General features: G+C 43.0%; 1 protein-coding gene across 1 annotated transcript; it reads right to left on the minus strand.

Annotated features, from left to right (window-relative positions):
- Positions 1-1,716: 1,716 nt before the first annotated feature.
- DDX47 (DEAD-box helicase 47) lies at positions 1,717-15,849 on the minus strand. Its single transcript, XM_037033872.1, has 12 exons — positions 15,649-15,849; positions 15,008-15,101; positions 11,162-11,350; positions 10,837-10,908; positions 9,794-9,912; positions 9,124-9,195; positions 8,881-8,997; positions 8,177-8,323; positions 7,520-7,657; positions 5,983-6,053; positions 5,188-5,317; positions 1,717-3,840 (listed from the first exon to the last, which is right to left on the minus strand). Exons 1-12 carry the CDS (start codon positions 15,733-15,735, stop codon positions 3,709-3,711), a joined length of 1,368 nt encoding a protein of 455 aa, XP_036889767.1. The 5' UTR covers positions 15,736-15,849; the 3' UTR covers positions 1,717-3,708.
- Positions 15,850-16,751: the final 902 nt, after the last annotated feature.

The raw sequence follows: 16,751 nt of genomic DNA on the forward strand, positions 1-16,751 counted from the left end.
AAATCTGAGTATAAGTGGACCCATGCAGTTCAAACCCATGCTGTTCAAGGGTCAATTGTCTTTGGTTAAGATGAGGTCCTTCTGGGTTAGTGTGTGCCCCAAACCCAATGACTGGTCTTCTTATGAGGCCAGGTGAAGACACACACACACACACACACACACACACACACACAGGAACAGGGTTGTGAAGATGAAGGCAGCGACTGGCCTTGTGCTACCACAAGCCAAGGAGCACCAACCAGTGCCAGCAACTACCAGGAAGTAGGAAGAGGAAAGGATTCTTCTGTTGAGGTTTCAAAAGCATGGCCCTGCCATACTTTGATCTCAGGGTTTTAGCCTCCACGACAGCGAGGCAATGTATTTTTGCGTTTTAAGGCATCCAGTTTTGTGGTGCTTTGTTACAGCAGCCCCAGGAAACTAATACACACCTCAGTAAGGGTTTCAGCAGCAAGACTCAGCAACCTTCCTACAAGAGACCATAGCCCTGAACAACGGCACAAACCCACGGCCGTGTCCCCACTTACTAACGCATCACACTTGTTTGTGACTCCTGCTCCTCACAACGACACTTTTGCTGGTTCTATTTGGGACTCTAACCTACGGTCTGGACCACGAGTATGCCTGAAAGCACACCATCCACAGTTTTTTCTTCCCTTAGTGTCCCATCTTCCCAACCAGCAAAGCACAATTACGTATATATTGGGTTGGCCAAAAAGTCCGTATGGTTTTTTCTGTAAAGCAAAAGCCACATTATTCATTTTCACCAATGACTTTGTTGATTTGGACATTTTGAGCATGTCAGCTGACTCCCATGTGGTATAACATCGATTGTTCTCAATGAATGTCTCAATTCAATGGCCATCAACTCCAACAGGTGCACCCAACCATAAAGAATTGTCCAGCAAGAAATCTCCAGCACAAGACTTCGCAAACCTCTTTCCACACGTTCAGTCAATCACAGCACCTTCTCCACTCACTGCACAAATCTTTTTTGCATTTCAGTTGTGCTTTTACCTTTCTTGAAATAATAAAGCATAATATGCCAAAATGTTGCATATTTCCTTCCATCTTCAATATTAAAATGGCTACGCAAAAATTCACCAACTTTGATAAGTCTTATTTATTTATTTATTTTGGCCAAGATAAAAAGTTTAATGAGTAAAAAGCAAAAAAATAAAAAGAAAAGCAAACTAGTGGAAAGAATAGAACAGAATAGAACTATCACTGAGTCCCTAGATAATTTGGCCCAGTGTCAAAACTGGACAAAAAACTATTTATATTATTTAAACCTCTGGAATACTTTAATTAAGAAAACAGAAAAAGGATTGAGCGCGGGCCTGCGAACCACATGATCGTGGTTCGATTCCCAGTCAGGGTACATGCCTGGGTTGCAGGCCAGTTCCCGGCCCCTGGCAGGGGACACACAAGAGGCAACCATACATTGATATTTCTCTCTCTCTCTCTCTCTCCTTCCCTTCCACTCTATGATAAATAAATAAAATCTTTAAAAAAAAAAGAAAACAGAAAAAGATGGAAGAAAGTGTAAAAAGGAAGTTGAAGGAAGAAAGAAAGGAAACTGATAAAATTTTTTTAAATGCACACTGACATGACAGCTGTCACAATGCAATCTAACAAAATCGTTTCGAATGAAGTTAAAGACAGCTAAGCGCTACTAGCCGTCTCACAGAAAAAGAAAAAAAACTTTTTGGCCACCCCAACACTTTAGAAATAGCAGCTAAGCTTTAGCGGTAGTTTTTAGCCTTTTTAGGATGCCCAGAAATACGCATATACCTCCGTGGTCCACAGACCTTCGGTAGAGACCCCTGCCTGTTGAGAAAGTTCAGACTCCTTCAGGAGAATTCCAATATCTCCTCCTTTCCCACCACCCATACCCCAATTCAATTTCAGCTTGCTTCTCCCGTCACCAGCTGAGCTGAAACAGCAGTAAAAGCAAACTCGATTTGCTTTTACCCACTGGCTGGCTGGGGGGGGGAGGGGGGGGTGTTGCCATTATCCTAAGCCATCCTGGAGATTCCTGTCAGGAAAATACATTTAATGCAGAATTAGCCTCCAGTGGTAGCCACAATTCGTAACACACAGTCTCAAATACAGTCCCACCCACCCGTCCGCCTCCGCCTCTTCCTTTCCTTCCACCCTTTTTCTCCTTGCCTTCTTCATTGCCTCCTGACCCCTCTAACTTGGCCTTCACATAAACGCACAAGCAGCAATGAAATTTGAGGCAAACTTAACAAAATAAGCCATGAGTTAGATTCATTAACTTTACATGTTTTATCCACAGGCACCCATCTTAGGATATATCTGTGGTAGAAAGCACCCTACTACCACCTGTATTCACAAAAAATCTTCCTGTAATCAATAGTTCACACCTGACTACCATAGAGAATTTTACTTACATCTACTTTTCACTCCTCACCAGACACTTTGACTCCAAGAAACACAATCTTGACCCATTCGCTTTCATTTAGATGAACATGGGAAGTTTCTCTCCTGCCAAAACTCATTCCTGATCTGAAGCTATCAGAACTGCCTGATCCTGGTTCTGCCACTCAATACTCTCTTCTAACAAAACTGCCACATTCAAAAAACTGAGTGGACACCTTCTATGTATAAAAGCCCTCAGAGCACACGACAGCACACGACAGCTCACGACTCGAAGCACAGACATGTCTGATCTCCGTTGCCTCTCCCCCGCCCCACCCCCTCCCTACAGTGCCAATGTCTACTTCCTCCCAGCAGCAGACGCCCCAGCTTTACATCTCCTGAATTAAACTAACCAATAGATGAGGCCAAAAGAAAGGAAATAGTGTCCAATGGCCACCAATAAAAAGTGGATGAAATTGGGTCTTGGAATTCCCCTATAACAATGATGTTTCCTGATTTTAATCACGTCACCTGTAAGAATCTATATAAGAAACCAGTCCTCCCAACCACCTGCTTAATCCAAGAGGCCAAGTGAATCTACTCAGGGATCTAAGAAACGCCATAGTCTTACTTACAGACTTTGCTCCACCCGTAAGAAATACATAACCACCCCCCTTTTAGTTGGAATTTCTTTCAAAGCTACCCATCATCTTGTTCCTTTGTTGATTGACTTTTAAGTCATAAATCATGTTTAAATTAAGGACAACCAATGAATCTGGCATGTAACCGCCTCTGTTAGTTTCTTACCCATGAACAAGATCTTACTTAAATACATTAAGTCCTTTAACCTATAAACATCTTCAATGAGTGTGAATATTTTAAAAATCATATTTAAATTTATTATTTCACATTAGGTCTAACAAAGCACAAGCTTAAGCTGCTTAGGTATCACCATTTCATAAATGTAGGAGCTTCTTTACAATTACAGGTCAAGACCTTCATCAACTTGGTCCGTGACTTGAAGCTGAAAAAAGGTCAAAAGAAGCAAAAGGTCTATGTGAAGTGACAGGAAAACACATCCTCCTCACGTCACGAGCAAGAACCAAAGCCGAAAAAGAGGGACGACCCGCCATCGGCACTGTGAACAACGTCCTGCGGTCCTGGCACTCCAACCGGGAGGAAGGGGAGTAACTACTGAATCAGCTGAGCAGATTCTGGACGTAATTCCGACAGATTTCAGTCTGAAGAACTCTGCTGGAGGCGTCTCTCTTTTCTTCAATCCCCTTTTTACAAAATGGAGCAGAAACCAGGTCCTTGTGAAAGAGATTAACGGCCTTTCCGTTTCTTCATCTTCCCCCCAGCCACCTTGTTCCTGACGCCAATGGCGCCCTCCCTGTCATCGTTGTCCCCGGCATCCTCCCGCGTACGTTTCTTCTTTTCTCCATGCTCCCTTAGCTCCTGCAAGAAAGCAGAAGGATGGGGTTGAAAATGAATTACTCTCACTGATGGCTGATACTTCCTGCTCTCCCTTCCTTAAAATCAAACACGGAATAACTTCCTAAAACCTCACACTAGCGAGGGGGGTAAGACCAAAATCCCAATACACAAAAATGTTAACCTTATTAGTATCAAACATAAAAAAGTCAAACCAATAAGATACTATTTTCACATGGCAGACTAGCAAAAATTTAAGAGAATAGTAATACCCAGTATTGGTCAAAATGTGAGGACATTCACATATACTTCCGCTGGCAGAGTAAACTACTGTAACTTTTCTACAGGGCAACACGGCATTCCAGGTCCGTTCAAATGTTACCCATGTGTGCTCCTTAGCCCAACAGTTCTACGTCTAAGAATTATTTGACAGAAACAGACAAGTGTGCAAAGCTATATATGCTACGATGTTCAACCCAATGCTAGCTAAAATACAAAAAAAATTAGAGAAAGCATAAATTCACATCAATGTAAATCATGTTACATATCAGTAACAGAATTCCTGGCAGCCATGAAGAAATGATCACATAGATCTATATTTGCTGAAATCGAAAAATGTTAATCATATGCGATTAGATGAAGTCTAATTATGGCTAAAGAAAGAAAAATAGTCAAAGGTTACCAATGGTTCTCTGCAGGGGATAGCTTATGTTTCATTTACTACCTGAATTCTTTCTGGATTTTCTGAACTTTCTCCTCAATGCATATGTAAGCAAAAACAGCAAACAAAAATTCCATGCTGGAAAAGCAAAAACCAGTCCACACTTCGGCTACTCAGAAGGCACCATGGCTGAGGTTTCTCTAGCCCTCAGACGAGAACTCCTGGGAGCAGGTAACACTAGCTTTAGGATCTTCTCATCTCCACTACTACTGTTACTGTTAGTAACCGTGCAGTTTATATTAGCTTATCTGGTGCTCATAAAACATGTAAGGTGTTCAATACAAGTATAGTGCCCTAAATCGGGACAGGAACTGCTGAGTAAGGAACTGCTTTTGAGAAATCAGACACACTGTCCAAGCTCACAGCTAGGCCTTCTGATCTCGAGTCCACAGGTTTGCCTGCCACACGTCAAACACGAACAGTGGCTGAGAACATGGTCACGGTGTCAGACTGAGTCTGAACCCCAATTCGACCACTTAGTTGTATGGTCTAATGTGGACCAACGATCGCTAAGCTTTAGCATGCTCATCTTAAATTTGGAATAAAATATTATCCAGCTCCTGCAGTTTCTTATGAGGACTAATACAATACAGTGTCTAGCACAGAGTAACATCAGTTGCAAAGAAGTTGGTAAAAAGTAAGTTGCATACCATTCGGGCAAATCTTTGGGCTTCGGTCACACGTTCTGTCAGCATCATAACCTCGTCATCCTGTGTTGGAAAGACAGGCAGTTTCTTCCCAATCAGGTGTTCTATGCGCTGGAAGAGCTCCACATCATACCTGAGGAAGGGAAATTGCATGCTTTGGGGGACTGACGGTGCAAATGTCGGCCCATTCCAAAACTGTACGATACCTGATACCATGCAACAGTGTTAAAACCATACTGAATCTATTGTTCCTTTTCAGAATACCGGCTAAAAGCAACCTTCTGTGCACAGCATGCTGGAAAACCACCCAACAGTCTTTACTCCCAGAAAAGCACTGGGTATGTAAAATCTGTTCCCCTAAAAACAGCATCAGAAATAGTCATTCTATTCTTTGAGATGAGGGAAAGGTCACTGCTCTTTGGCTCTAGCAGTTAAAGAAATAAAAGGGCTTTGTTGTTTCCTTCTGTGTGTCAAGCACTATACTAGACCTTGTGCATCTACATCTCCAATCTTCACTAAAGTCTGCGGCAGTAAGTTGTGCGTTGTGGGGCTGTGCTTTGTACTGCGGGGTGCTCAGCAGCATTCCTGGTCTCCAACCACAGGAGGCACAGTGACAGTTATGATTTCAGACTTTTCCAAAGGTAGGTATTATTATTTCCATTTTGCAATGAAGAAAATGGGATTAAGGGAGGTCAAGTAACTACTGTAGTAACTGGTGGAGGGAAGTTCCCAGTCAGTCTACTCCAAAGTTCTGCTCTTTGCTCTACACCACTTTGCCCCTAAAGTCCATTCACTTACTGGGTGACAAAGGTAATAGCCTTTCCAGAGCGCCCAGCTCGAGCTGTTCGGCCTACTCGATGGATGTAATCCTGAAACAAAAAGGGTAAATTTGAGTTATAATACCAATGAGTTGCCCTCCACACATGGCCCAACTGGGGATCAAACCCACAACCTTTCAGTGTACAGGACGATGCTCTAACCAAATGAGCCACACCGGCCCGGGCTTTTCCTTTCTTTTATAGAATGACACATCTACAACGCATACCCACCTGGTCCCAAAGCATATTAACACGGTGTAGGAAAAAAGAGCACTGGATCTAGAGGCAGAGCTAGGTCCCCACTCTGGTTTCACCACCTACCAGCTACACAACTATCTGCAAGTCACACAGTCTCTCTGAACCTTGGTTTCTTATCTACACAACAGGGATAGGAAGACATGCCCAAACTCAGTTACTGTGAGAATCAAATGAGGCAGACAGCACCCTGTATACAGCGGTTAAATATACGGCCAAGAGACACCAGTTGTTCTCTGCCAGGGGCGATTTTGCCTTCCCCAGGGGGCATTTGGAAAAGTCTGAAAACATACCTGTTTGTCACAATGTCACCTGCGGCTGGAGGCCAGGAATGCCGCTAAGCTTCCTACATACAAAGGACAGCCCCACAACAAGAACCCACTAGCTCCAAGTGTGAATAGTGCCAAGGCGGAGAAACCCTAAGAACCACAAGCTGTCACTTCTAAAGAGATGAGGCTGACGGAGCTCAGCGTATGTTGCACCTTCTCTCCGACCGTGAGCATCTAATCCTCTCTTTAGCTGCCTTCATTCACGTGTATTAACACCCTATCTGCGGGCATGCGCAACAGGGTGAGTGAACAAACCAGGAGGGTTCCCAGTTTCTGATACTTAACTAACCGTAGACCAAAAAAAAAAGATACTGTAACTAAGGAAAAACAGAAAACATTTCCTTAAGAAACAGAGTCTGGATACACGGAATAATACTCAGCCATTTAAAAAAAGAATTAAATCTTGTCATTAGTGATAACATGAATGGATCCTGAGGGCATTATGCTAAGTGGAATAAGTCAGAGAAAAACAAATACCGTATGACCTTAATCCACATGCCAAATCTAAAACAAAAACAAACAAACTGAGCTCAGGCTGCCAGAGGCGGGGGTCACTGGGAGGGGAGTGAGATGGGAGAAGGTGGTGTAAAAGGCACAAATTTCCAGTCATAAAATAAAAAAGCCATCAGAACATAATATACCGCACGACGACCATCGTTACTAACACTGCACTGCATATCTGTAAGTTGCTGAGAGAGTAGCTCCTGTAAGTCCTCACTGCACACCCAGAACATCTGTTTCTATACGTGGTTACAGATGTCGATTTATTGTAGTGACCATTTTATACAAATGATCAAGTCTTACAAATACATACCAATATCAAATCTTGTGTTGTACAGCTAAAACTAATATAACGTTATATGTGAATTACACCTCAACTGGAAAAGAAAATACACTTTGGCACTAGAAAGTCAGATGGGCAACAGGACTCACCTTGGAATGAGTAGGGATGTCAAAGTTGACCACTACATCCACATGAGGTATGTCCAAACCTCGGCTTGCAACATCAGTGGCTAGTAGAATGGAACGAGCCTTTGCCTTAAACTTATTGAGGGATCCAAGACGCTTGCTCTGAAATGATGAAAAAAAAAATGAAAATAATTTAAGGACTCTTGGAATCTAAGACATACCACCTAGACACATATAAGAGACATATAAGAGACAGAAACTTTTTAAACTATACTTTCCCTTAAGTCCAGATTGGATCCACAAGTCAAAAGGAAACACAGAAGCAACAAAAAAAAATATTTAAGACCAAGGCTAGAAAATACTAACATGCAATAAGAACTTTTTAACATGATGGGTAATTGGGAAATAACCTATTAAAAATCCTTAGAGACCAGAGAATCACTATTACAACTAAACAATTCAGCTCGATAGCTTCCATTCCAGACAACCACCCAGGAATACTCTAAGCTTCCCGCGACCCTGAGAGGGAGAAGTAAACACCCAGAACACTTCAAAGCCCATGAAACCAAACAGTAACTGGAAAATGCATTAATATCATGTGTTGTCATTGTACAAATCTATCACTATACGGTTTATCTTTCTTATGCCACCAGTTCGCTGACGACACCAAGGAATCTTTACCTGACTCATCTGTCCATGGAGGGGGATGGCAGTAAATCCAAGATTTCGGAGTAGCAAGGCTGTTCTCTGAGTATTGTTACAGGTGCTGCAGAATATCATAAAGGAGTTTCCAGCCAATTCATTTAGAATATAAACCAGGTAGGTATCCTAAGTTACAAACCCAAAACAATATATATGTAATTGAACCTGGAAGAAAAGGTTGGAGCCCCGAGCAAGCACTGAGGTAAATTACACAAAGGACTAAGTTTACAGCTGCTTCCCAGTTGTGCAGACTCCCAGCTGCCCGCCTTGCACTCCTGAACCGGCACTGTCGCCTCCGTGGGCCAGGCACCTCACGTGCAGCCTGCAGCACCAAGTGACCTGCACTCGGCAAGCAGGAAGTCCTCACACGAAGGCCCAGCACAAGGGTCCCTCGACTACAAAAAAGCCACCTAACAGGCACATAAAACAAAAACTACCTCAAAGATGGGGTTGCAAAGGTATTATATCATGACTTCATTACTGTGGTTTATTTAGCATGTTGTGAATTCCTGGAATGTTTGGCTCTACCAGAGATAAACATAATCACAGCACACTCTCTAAAGCAAACAGAAAGAACTCCAATCTGCGGCACAGCTCTTAGCTAATCAAGAGCTGATCCATTTTCAGACGCTTTAGTGAGGAAAGAGAGGGAGAGGCAGAAATGACCAGAGTAAACACTTTACCTTGAATTTAGAAGGAATAAAAATATAATATTGCTGTAATTTCTCAACTGTCTGGTATTTAGAGGAAACAGCACATTTCACAGGATTCTTCAGTGCTGCTCGCTGAAGTTTTTGCACCTAAAGAAAAAAAAAAAACCTGGAATAGTACAGATTCCCACAGGCTCTTTCTATTTTCACTGTTGCTATTGTTGTTTTCATTTATCAATTCTTTAAGAAAGAAATAAGAAGTCCTAGAAATTTCACCTTCTTGGTCATGGTAGCAGAGAAGAGAAACGTTTTCCGATCTCGGGGAATCACTTTAAGAATCTTGTCGACCTGAGGCACAAAAAGGAAAGGATATCAATTAACATTCCAAGTGGACACCTGCAATTACTCCTTCCCTGTGAAGGAGACACAGAATAGAGTAGCAAACTGAATACAGCACGGTGGAGGTTGGGGACCCCAAAACTCATTTCGGTCCAGCAACCATTTATGAAATATTTACTATTTGATACCATGCCAGAAGTTATCAAAAATGTGATTCAGAGAAAATGAACAACTTAAATTAGTAGATTAGAACTAATCTAAGAGAAAAGTCAAGAATGGGTATTAACAACTTAATAAACTATGATGAGATCATCAAAAGACAAAAACAAAAACATATTTCAAGGTACATGGAAGAGGTCTAAGTCCAATGAAATGGAACATAATCTGGTTTTGATATATTCCTCATCTCCGAAATCGAAGTGAGACCACCTTCCACGGGGAGAACGACGGGGAGACACTAACGACGGGGAGAACACCAGATAAAGAGGCAGCAGAGATGTTTAAATCAGCTGCTGATGCAGCACTCCACCCAAAACAGCGAGAAATGGACCCAGTTTTGAAGTAGGGAACTTGAAATGCTCGAAGAGGAAACAAATTGAGGGCTCACCTCTGTCTCAAAATCCATATTCAATATTCTGTCTGCTTCATCCATGACCAAGTACTTGAGAGCTCTTAAGTTGAAACCTTTTGTATTTTCCAAGTGGTCAATCAGTCGACCAGGAGTTGCTGCCAAGAAAGGTTGAGGAGAAAGAGCACGGTCACGAACAAGGACAAAAAGAAGGGAAGAAAGTTACCAACTCCCTCCTCCTCCCCACAATTTCAGAAATTAAAAAACTAGAGGATCCCCAAATCTGTTCTTCGGCCCTAACCAGTGTGGCTCAGAGGGTTAGACGTCATCCTGCAAATAGGTCACCAGTCTGATTCACGGTCAGGGCACATGCCCGGTCACAGGTTCAGCCCCCAGGTGGGGCATGTGCAAAAGGTAACCAACCGACTACCAGGAGAAACGAAAGGATGTTTTTCTTCCATTCTCTCTCCTTCCCTTCCCTTCTCTCTAAAAATAAATAAAATCTTTTTTTTAATCTGTTCTTCAAAGATTTTCTGATGGAGTAGGCAGTCAGACAGGCATGAAGAGAGCAGCAGTGTACAGGATGTCACCAGGGCAGAAAGTCTCGGGTACCCAGCAAGGGGAAAAACTAGAGAAACAACTATTACAGGCTAGGACCTTGCCCCCCGGGGGACCTTTCCTCCCCTAGCATGTCGTCAGTCTTGCAGTTTAGACCCCTGGAGGTCTAAAGGGAACGGAGAATAGCCTCATCTGCCTCCCATACAAACACAGGCAACGACAACCAGACAGGCCCCATAGGTCAGCTTACAGAATGAAGTGATTAGGCCCTCCTGGCTAAACGGAGCCCTTTCCAACAGCCTGGGGCAGCTCGAGTCTTCCTTTCAAGTGTCCTTCTGCTGGACTTGCTAAACAAACGTACTCCTGTGCTAGAGTTCTTGGCTCTGAATTCTTTCTTAGCCAAACTCAAGAACCCAGGTCCACAGTCGCCGCTAACGTTTCCACACAAGTAAGTTACACCCAACATTGGTAGATTTTCTCTAATTCGTCACTGCCAATGTCTTTTACCTTTGGCAATTACTCACCTATTATTATATGTGGTTTTTTCGCCAGGGCCAGAGATTGGGACATTGAATCAATTCCACCTACAATCACAGCTACAGAGAAAAAGACCATAGAAAAGAGATACTTCATTTTTTCCATAGTTCACTGATCATCTCTTAAAGGCAATGCTATATTTCAACTTAAATTTGTTCTTCCCTTAAATTTACAAGTTTTCCCAAAGCTAAAATACCAAATCGGCTTTTTGGTTAATAAACTTATGTTAACTATACTTCCTTCCATTCTCCTTTTACACTCACCCTCAACTGGTGAAGAAACCCTAGGACCCTTTTCCTCCCAGACACTTACCACTCTGCACTCCAATAGAAGACCCCAGGGCTTCAAACTGCTCAGAAATCTGAAAGGCCAGCTCTCGGGTGGGAGTGAGAACTAAAGCAAATAAACGCTGGGGCGTCTCCAGCAGCGCATTCAGAATGGGCAAAGCAAAGGCCCCCGTTTTTCCAGAGCCAGTTTCTGCCAGCCCAATGATATCACGACCTAGGAAAGAAAAAAAGAAAGAAAATATCTAATGGCAAAGAAATTGATTGCATCCTTCCACATTTTATGCAATGACACAATGCTGAATAAGTATTGAACTGGGGGCAGAGGAAGGCTGAACAGTCAGAAAACATGGTCTCTGTTCTAGATAAGCTCAAAAAGAGACACACAAGTACATAATAATGTGATGAGGGCTCTAATAAGCCCCTGCAAAACACATGGGAACACTACGGAAGGCATAACTTACTGACCCAAGGAGTCAGGAAAGGCTGAAAGAGGTGATGGATAAATTAAATCTAAATATAAGCATTGGAAGGAAAGGAAGGACATTCCCGTATGATGTATGACGAGAGGATGAAAGCTTTAGAACAGCAGTCCCCAACCATTCTGGCTCGAGGGACCGGCCTCATAGAAGACAATTTTCCCTCCAAACAGGGCAGGGGGTGGAGGGGAAGAGACAGGGGGCGAAGCTCAGGCAGTGAGCGAAGCTTCAGTGACTTACCTGCCGCTCACCTCCTGCTCTGTGGCCCGGGTCCTAACAGGCCACAGCCCAGCACCGGTCCTCAGCCTGGGGGTTGGAGACCCTCACTTTATAAGACACAGTATGCACAGAGAGAGTGAAACGTGCAGTGTTGCTGGAACACAGAAGTCTTAGGGGAAAGGGCAGAAGAATGAGGCTAGAAAGGAAACTCATGGGCCACGTTAAAGAGTTCTGATGTCTTCTTATACGTAAGAAGACCCGAAGGATTCAAAGCAGGGAGTACCATGACTAATGTTATTCCTCAGGAAGACAGAATGGGCCTGCTGGCACAGGGAGGCAACAAGGAGCTTAACAGTCCAGGTCACTTCTGAGGAAAACATGTCACAAGTAATTCCTTAAGAATAGGTCCCCATGGGAAGCCCTCAACTGATAAGACTTGGAAATTACCTCCCAAGCCAAAACCACTAGAAGAGCACCCAATGGGAATGCTTCCCACTGAGCAATGATCTCCACAGATGTTCTGTATCAAATTCTAGCTCCAGCTAGCCTGGGTACTTAATCCTGTCAGTCTCAATCTCACCAATAAAATAATCATGCCTACCTTTCAAGATTGTTATAAGGTTTAAGAACAATGAATGTACTCAGGGCTCAGTAACTGTAGAAACTGACACCCTCATTAGTACTCAAATTAAAAATTTAAAGTTAATCTTGTAGGAGAAAAGAAAAAAAACTTTGTTAGGCTATTTAAATCATCTGCTTCATCAGAATCTGTACATTCAAATGAAGCATTTATAAACTAGTCATTAAAATGAGACAAGATCAACAATGGGAATAAACACATTTTCCATGGTGATTATGTCAATCACATTACTCAGTCCCCCGTAATCTTTCATTAACTCCTATTTTCTCGGCATTAAATACAAACTTTTGACTGAAAATGTTAGAATCCTTATCACCACCTAATTCTGATTCCTTCTTCCCACCTGAGTCACAGGAAGAGAAAGTCAAAATGTAGCAACCTCCTTTTTGTTATTTGAAAGCCACGCCAGCACTGCTGACTGCTGAGGCTTCTCCCCTATAATGGCCTTTGTACCACCTTATCCTCCTAGCTTCCCTAAACAAGTCCGAAGTGTTTGCTATCTCCTCCTTGAAACACTCTCCTTGACCTAATAATGTGGTGAAACTGTACTCAGGACTGTCAGCCCTCCGCGGAGCCTCCATTTCTCCTCTCTGACATCTCTTAGCCTCATCTGGCAACCCCACCCATTTTTGGTTTCAGCTACAACCTCTTCGGACATGATGTCTACAACCAGGTCTAGCCTCTTCATCAAGCTCTACTCCCTATATTCCAACTGTGCATCAGTCAACTCAGTCTCTTTGATACCTAAAACTATTTCCAACTGAATTCACTTTTCCTGAAATTATTTCTCCTCTTATAGTGATAGTATGTCCTACACACATAGGCTAGAAACCTTGCGATAATCTGAGATTTCCCCACACCTCACCTTCCACTTCAACAAACTGGTTGTAAAATTATGATGATTCTTTTTTCATCATTTTCTCTTTTTCATCCTCACTACCATTATCCTACCCGTTATTTATTCCCAAATGTATTGCAATGGCCTCCTAACTGATCTCCCTGCCTCGGGCCTCTTGTCTCTAACGTATCCAAGAATACAACTCCAAGGATTTCATTCTTCTGCTAAAAAATAACCTCCAAAGTTGCTCCACTGACTATGAAACAAAGACCAAATTCCTTTACCCAGCACTCGAGTCCTTCAGGATCTGGCCCCAACCACCTCACTAATCTTTCCCACCACTCTCTGTTAGTGCTTGCAGGCCTCCACACATGTCCACATTCTCCAGTCATCTTGGCTTTTTTTCCTGCTCTCCCCTGTGGCTAGAAATCCTCTCCTCCCATCATCTCTAAATGTCTAAATCCTGTTCAACTCAAATGTCTTTCTAAACTCCCCAGCCAAAAAAGTTAAACAAATGTTCTCTAATCCATTTCAATTACAAGTAATCTATTCTACTCCCTCAGTGCACTTTGAAATAACTTTCTTATGTCCCTGTTCACCTTGTAATAAATTTATAAGTGTCTCCTGAAGAAGGCAGAACCTTAACTCCTGGTGCTTTATATTTGTATCACATACTTAGTAACTATTTATGGAATGAGCAAATGGAATTTCATAGAGTAAGTCTAACTCTTTTTCTGCACAGCAGCCCTTCAAAGCATTAAAGCCAATTATCGTCCCCCACCCCCAACTTTAGTCTCCTCCGGACCACGTGCACTCAGTTCCTGTAACTAGTTGTGGCTATGCTTGGTACTGTACCACATTCATGGCCACTCGGCTGGTCCCTGAACACTGATCCCCAGAACTGAGCATAGTATTCTAGGAGTGTTCTAAGCAGCACAAAGCACTATTCTCCCTCTAGAGCTAGTTCAGTTCTTAATCTGGTACTTGTGAGAGAGGAATTCAGGACACTGTGGAACTTTTATGTGTAGATGTATTCATACATTTTTTACTGGGGAGAAATTCCTTAATTTTTCATTGATTCTCAAAGGGATAAGAAACCCCCAAAATATCAGCCTTCTCCCACAGCAATGCACCGAAGGTTACATTCACCTTCTCTGAGGATCTCAATGACTTTCCGTTAACACTTCTTGGTCTCTTTTACCACCCACCCTCATCCTGTCAAGTTCAGCTTTGGGAATTTAAGAACAGGTTTTCCCCTCTTCTCCTATCAAAGTTCGTTCTGTGGGTTTCGGTCCCACTGGCCCTCTGCCACTGATAATCTTCTGCAAATCTGATAAGCATGTTTAGTTAACTGCAGGGGCTCTCAACACCTCTCTATATAACACCACAGATTCCTGGCACCCTTACGTAAATCTGCCCTTATTTTTCATCATTTCTAACAAGTTTCTTGTTAATACATTTAAATCCAGTGCTTCCTTAAAGTCAGCATCTGCTGCAAACACTAAGTCCCCTACACAAAGTGAGCTCAGTAAAACCGGAGAACTTTCTGAAAAGCCCATAAGCCACGAACCTTTATCTTTAGTGACCATATTTTTACTTCGCTTCACGAATGAAAGCAATAGTTTCCAAAAGTGGTAAATGTTTGAGTAGAACTCCATACTAAATCTGTGCGGGGTCATATGTTTCATTTCAACCTACCTTGTAAGGCCAAAGGAATAGCTTCGATCTGGATTTTGGTGGGCTTTGTCCATCCCAACTGGTCACAAGCTTCACACAACACATCTGTCACACCCTTTGAATTCAGAAGAACACACTTTAGCAAAGAACACACAGCCACCTCCCTCCTAATTGAAAGACTGTCAGCGCCACCCTGCTGGTGACACGTGCATGCATCCCCTACACTTTGATTTAAAAGGCACCTATTGTTCACCTGCTCAGTCGGCATCTTCATGAGTGCTATGAGACAGTAGCTCAAGACAACACTTTCTGTTTAGCAGGGACAAAACCAAGTTCTGTACACACATTTCCTTTAATCCTCATGATTCTACGAGGTATTGCTCCAATTTACAGATGTGGAAAGTGACGCGCAGAGAGCTAACAACTTGCCTCTGGTGAGAGACTGGGTCAGAATTCAAACCTGGCTCATCCTATCCCAAAGCCCAAAATATTAAAGAATAAATAAATGGAATAAGCCGATTCGCCGCGTGTACAACCTCACAGTCGGATACAAACACGGAGAGCTAGGCCCCAGCTTTTATATGCCACCAGCAGAGACCCAAGGTCTCGGCCTTCGCCTGGCGCCAGCAATACAAACAGAAAGCGGTGTCATCCACGCTCACCAGGTCTTTAAATGTTTTAGCTTCTTCCTTCTCCAAAGCCGACTGGGGCGTTTCTGTTGAAGAACCCTGCTCCTCGGGCGCCGCCATGTTGTTCGACGGTTCCGGAAGTGGGTCGGTGACGCGCAGGACGCTGGTCAATGTAGTTGCAGTGTTCTGGCGTGTTCTGGGCGCCCCCTTGCGGGCTTGCCGGGCTTGGCAACAGCCAACCGGGAGGTGGGGCTTTGTGGAAACTTAGTGAAAAAGTTAGGGATGGATATAAGCGTGTGGGCTTGTGGAACTGAGCCAAAGGCAGGAAGGACTGATATCCAGAGACTCCAGTGTGCCCTTCGGGTCCCTTTTAAAAAGCTTTCTCCATCCATTATGTTCCACTTTTTTAACCACAGAGTTTTAAACAAGTTAATATCACGGAACTATTTATTATCATTTCATTCCTTTATTCAGACATTTGTTAAGTGCCTACTGTATGCTAGAGCTATGTTAGATGCTTAGTGACAAGGACAGCGTCCCCTACCCGAGTGGAGAAGACAGTAAGTAAATAAGTGATCATAGATCCTTTCAAATTATGAAGAGTACTATGATTTAACAAATGGAAATACAAATGGTAGTGTAACCTAGGGAAGGTGGGTTTGGGGTACTACTGCAAGGTTGGGAAGGCCTCTCCGATGTCTGAGCTGAGACCTCACTGATCTGCAGCAGGAAGTCCCTTCAAGAGCCCAGGGGACCATTATTTCAGGCTGAGGGAACAGGAAATACAAAGACTTTAAGGGAGTATAGCCGGTGAGGCTGTTCTGGAATCTACCATCACTGAGGTAAATTAAGTTTATTGCATGCTCTGTGCCCCACATGTAGGTTCTCACACAGTGCCAGGGTGTTCTGGAGGTGGACAGTGGAAGAAATCTGGTGTCTGTTACAGGGAGAACAGATAGTGAAAATGTGTACAGGGTGTGAACAAACACGTTCATGACCATATGGCTGTATCTCAAGACCCTCATGTTGAGTGAGAAAAGCATAAAATATAATATGTAGATTTAAAATGTATGTTCACAAAAAAGAAAAAGAAAATATATGCCCACAAGATACCACCTTCTTTTGGAACACGTACA

The sequence above is a fragment of the Sturnira hondurensis genome, unplaced genomic scaffold (genome assembly GCF_014824575.4).
Source record: "Sturnira hondurensis isolate 20B ecotype Veracruz unplaced genomic scaffold, ASM1482457v3 Scaffold0021795, whole genome shotgun sequence".
NCBI lineage: Eukaryota > Metazoa > Chordata > Mammalia > Chiroptera > Phyllostomidae > Sturnira > Sturnira hondurensis.